The sequence below is a fragment of the Frankliniella occidentalis genome, unplaced genomic scaffold (assembly GCF_000697945.3).
Source record: "Frankliniella occidentalis isolate FOCC.00 unplaced genomic scaffold, Focc_3.1 Scaffold78, whole genome shotgun sequence".
NCBI lineage: Eukaryota > Metazoa > Arthropoda > Insecta > Thysanoptera > Thripidae > Frankliniella > Frankliniella occidentalis.
This window is the reverse complement of record NW_026267208.1, coordinates 1249668-1253375: the sequence shown is the minus strand read 5'-3', so window position 1 is coordinate 1253375 and position 3708 is coordinate 1249668. Positions and strand designations below refer to the sequence as shown.

General features: G+C 39.6%; 2 protein-coding genes across 2 annotated transcripts in view; one reads left to right on the top strand and one right to left on the bottom strand.

The window, feature by feature from the left end:
• The window catches only part of LOC113203406 (CDC42 small effector protein homolog), a 21606-nt gene extending 20465 nt beyond the window's left edge, over nucleotides 1-1141 (bottom strand). Inside the window, exon 1 of the mRNA XM_026418080.2 lies at nucleotides 844-1141. The gene's annotated coding sequence lies outside the window, so the exon portion shown is untranslated. The remainder of the gene's footprint in view (nucleotides 1-843) is intronic.
• Nucleotides 1142-1259: 118 nt separating this feature from the next.
• The window catches only part of LOC113203401 (kelch-like protein 18), a 17949-nt gene continuing 15500 nt past the window's right edge, over nucleotides 1260-3708 (top strand). Inside the window, exons 1-8 of the mRNA XM_026418065.2 lie at nucleotides 1260-1637; nucleotides 1728-1858; nucleotides 1933-2073; nucleotides 2163-2361; nucleotides 2447-2607; nucleotides 2715-2851; nucleotides 2939-3161; nucleotides 3241-3457. Coding sequence (XP_026273850.1) covers nucleotides 1398-1637; nucleotides 1728-1858; nucleotides 1933-2073; nucleotides 2163-2361; nucleotides 2447-2607; nucleotides 2715-2851; nucleotides 2939-3161; nucleotides 3241-3457 — 1449 coding nt within the window. The 5' untranslated portion in view covers nucleotides 1260-1397. The remainder of the gene's footprint in view (nucleotides 1638-1727; nucleotides 1859-1932; nucleotides 2074-2162; nucleotides 2362-2446; nucleotides 2608-2714; nucleotides 2852-2938; nucleotides 3162-3240; nucleotides 3458-3708) is intronic.

Sequence of the window (3708 nt, the reverse complement as noted above, 5' to 3'; positions counted from 1 at the left end):
GGGGTCGGGTGGGTTGGGTTGAATTGTGAGGATAGTCTGTGGTTGTGGCAGAGGAAGGGGTAGTAGAGGGGGTAGAGGGTGAAAACAGGGGTTGCGAATGGTTGCCAGTAATCCAGAGAACGGAACAGTTATTGCAGATATCAACTACCATGTTTAGCAGTGATTCATTCTAAAGAACTGATTGTTATTCATATTTCTTCCCTTCCTTTTATGGACACAAACAATATAAATACGTTTATGGATTCAACTCAATTTCTTGATGTAATAAACAGTGCACGTTGACGAGAAAGCGGGGCAAAATGGAATGGATGTGGGGACTATTTCAAGTCTACAATTTAATCACAATATCACTCAGAACAGAACAATAGAAGATATTGTGTTCATGTGATACTGTCATATTTATACTTCGGTGCCTACATAATAATTAAATTGTGATAAAGTGTGCCAATGGTTTACTGTGTGATAAATCTGTGTATGAAATGAATTTGAGACAGCTAAGCAACACCACTACCAAAGTGGTACAACAATAATTACACAAATACAAGCATATTCTCTAGGTCTGCAGTATAACTATTACTATCTCAAATAATGAGAAGGTCACGTGGTTCTAACAGTGAATTTGCAGAATAACTACAAGCCACTTGAGGATCAATTTAACATTAACCTTTAGGAACGGTTTTAGAGGAATTTTAAGGTAAACAGGGCATATATTGGGCATTTAAATGAAATCAATTTGGCCCTAAATCAATCAGAGTGAGCAGACATGAATAAAATTACCAGAGAATGGAAAGCACTAAAAGACCATCATTAGGAGGTCTTTGCTTTGTTTACATTTTCACGAACCTGTGAGTTTGACGCCCAGACGACCGCGGTATCTTCTGCTAGTTGTCTATATCCATAAGTATCCGAATGGGTGGCACAATTGTTTATCTCACACAACTTTCCCGCAGAACACAATTTGAACACTTTGACACACAATCGACAATTCACTTCACTCTCGCAAACGTAAGCAATTGAGTTACAAACACAGAATCCGGGTGGATCGAGGAGAACACCTTCTCGGCACGGAACGGACTGACGCTACCACACCACCGCACTCGGTACAGACAGACAGATCGCTCGACGCTCTCTGCTGCCGGCGAGGGGGGTGGTGAAAGGTGGAGTGTGACGAAGAGAAGGGAAATACTTCTCGGAAGCGCCGACAGGGAGCGCCAGCTGGCTCACCCTAGCCGACTGGAAGAAACTCCGCAGCCAGACAAGGGGTGGCAACACCATGGAAAAATAAATAACAACAACAAACAAGTTGCTGTCGGATGACAGACCAACCAAGTAGCCAAGTAAGGTTAGAAAAAATGTTAAAAAGTTATTCAAATTGACTGTGCCAACAAAATCTAAAAATGAAGAATCGCATGGATTCCTTGGTGGAACTAGAAAATTCGAAATTGAAACCAAGATTCAACTTGTCTGGTTCATCCTCATCCATTTCACCAGTCCTCAGAAGTCCTATTTTGTCACCATCAGATCACCTTGCTTCTGATGATCATATAATTTATCACCAAGATGATTTATTTCTCCAAGGATTTCCAATCATGGAGGAAATTAGGAGACTTGGAAAGCTGTGTGATGTCACTTTGAAGGTACGGTTGTTTTCCTTTCTTGCCATCAAAAGATATGTATCTTAAAGAATCGTAACAGATTTTAATTTTTACTGTGTCTTTAAATTCTAGGTGGATAACCAATCCTTTAGTGCCCATAGAATAGTGCTTGCAGCAAATATCCCTTATTTTTATGCTATGTTCACAAATGATATGGTTGAAAGTACCCAAAGGGACATAACTATTCATGGCATAGAGGCATTGTAAGTAACATGTGTCTAATTGTTTTTGTAAGAATTATGTTCATCTCATTAACTGGTCTTTTTTCCCACTCTAGAGCATTAGAAGCACTTGTGAACTTTGCATATTCAGGGCTAATTACTATTGATGTGAACAACGTGCAGTCCCTTATGGTTGGTGCTTCGTTTCTGCAGCTCACTCAAGTTCGTAATGCTTGTGCTGAATTTCTGAAAAAGAGGTAACATTAAGCCGTCTATTTTCATTTTTCCTTCCTTTTCAGTGTAACTTATTAAACTTTTCTTTTATCATACATTGATTTAATTTCAGGTTTCATCCGCAAAATGTGCTAGGTATTCGGTCATTTGCTGATACTTTGGGTTGTACTCCACTTGTGGAGTCTGCTGATAAATATCTTCAGCAGTACTTTCAAGATGTATCTAGTTCAGATGAATTTTTCTCACTTAGCTTTAAAGAGCTAACAGACATTATCCACAGAGATGAACTACATGTGACATCAGAGGAACAGGTGAGGAGAAATATTATGCATTAATTCATTAAACAGTCACTTTTCTTTTCCATGTGTATTTTATATGCTTTATTTTTTTTGCAAGGTTTTTGAAGCCGTCATGAATTGGATGAACAGAGATCCTGAATTGCGGAAAAAAGATTTGCCTCCACTCTTGGGCAAAGTCCGTCTACCCCTCCTGTCTCCTCATTATTTAGCTGATAGAGTTGCTACAGAAGAGTTAATACGTACATCACATGAGTGCCGGTTTGTGTTGTCTTCATAGCAATAGTTGAACTGTTCACAAATTTTCTCAAGTATGTGCTGTATTTTGTGGCCTCTAATATCAATCTATCCTTATTTCTATGCTGCAGTGATTTGTTAGATGAGGCTAGAGATTACCATTTGATGCCTGAAAGAAGGCCATTACTTCAGTCATTCCGGACTCGACCACGGTGTTGTAATTTTATCATAGGCCATATATTTGCTGTAGGTGGCTTAACAAAATCAGGTAGGGGTTTATTATTCTCTTGATCTTTATCTTCTGTCTGCAAATTTTTCTTGCTTATCTCTATATTGGGGTATTTCAATTTTCAAGGTGATTCCTTAAGCACTGTAGAGGTTTTCGATCCGTTGGTCGGACGATGGCAGATGGCTGAAGCAATGACTATGTTACGTAGTCGAGTTGGTGTTGCAGTGATGCGCAATAGGTTGTATGCGTTTGGTGGATACAATGGCACTGAAAGGCTCTCTACTGTAGAAGTTTTTAATCCTGTGGAAAGAGTATGGAGCAGAGTTTCTCCGATGCATTGTAAACGCAGGTTGGTCTTCAAGGGTTTTGAATTTTGGTTCTTTTGAATTTGCTATTGAATTCTATAACACATGTCATCTGTATTACAGTGCTGTTGGGGCTGCTGCTTTAAATGACAGACTTTATGTGTGTGGTGGTTACGATGGAATAACTTCCTTAAACACAGTAGAATGTTATCAACCTGACAAAGATGAATGGACTCTAATTGCGTCCATGGTTAAACATCGCAGTGCTGGTGGAGTTGTTGCGTTTGAAGGGTATATTTATGCACTAGGTGGTCATGATGGACTATCAATCTTTGATTCTGTAAGTATTGCAAAGAGAAATTTTAATTTTAATATTTATGAGGGAGTTACTGCTACGCTTTGTTGGACCATTTTTCACCCCATTATCGCAGTTGGTCACGGATTTGATTCCTTCCCTCCCCCTCCATGTGATGTCACATTTCCCCATAATGACTCACCGAATGCCGCGCGCCTTTCGAAAATAGTGATTGTTCTGTCACCGCGTGGAGTTAGTCAGAGTGTGAGATTTACGTCACAGGAAACTTGACCCCC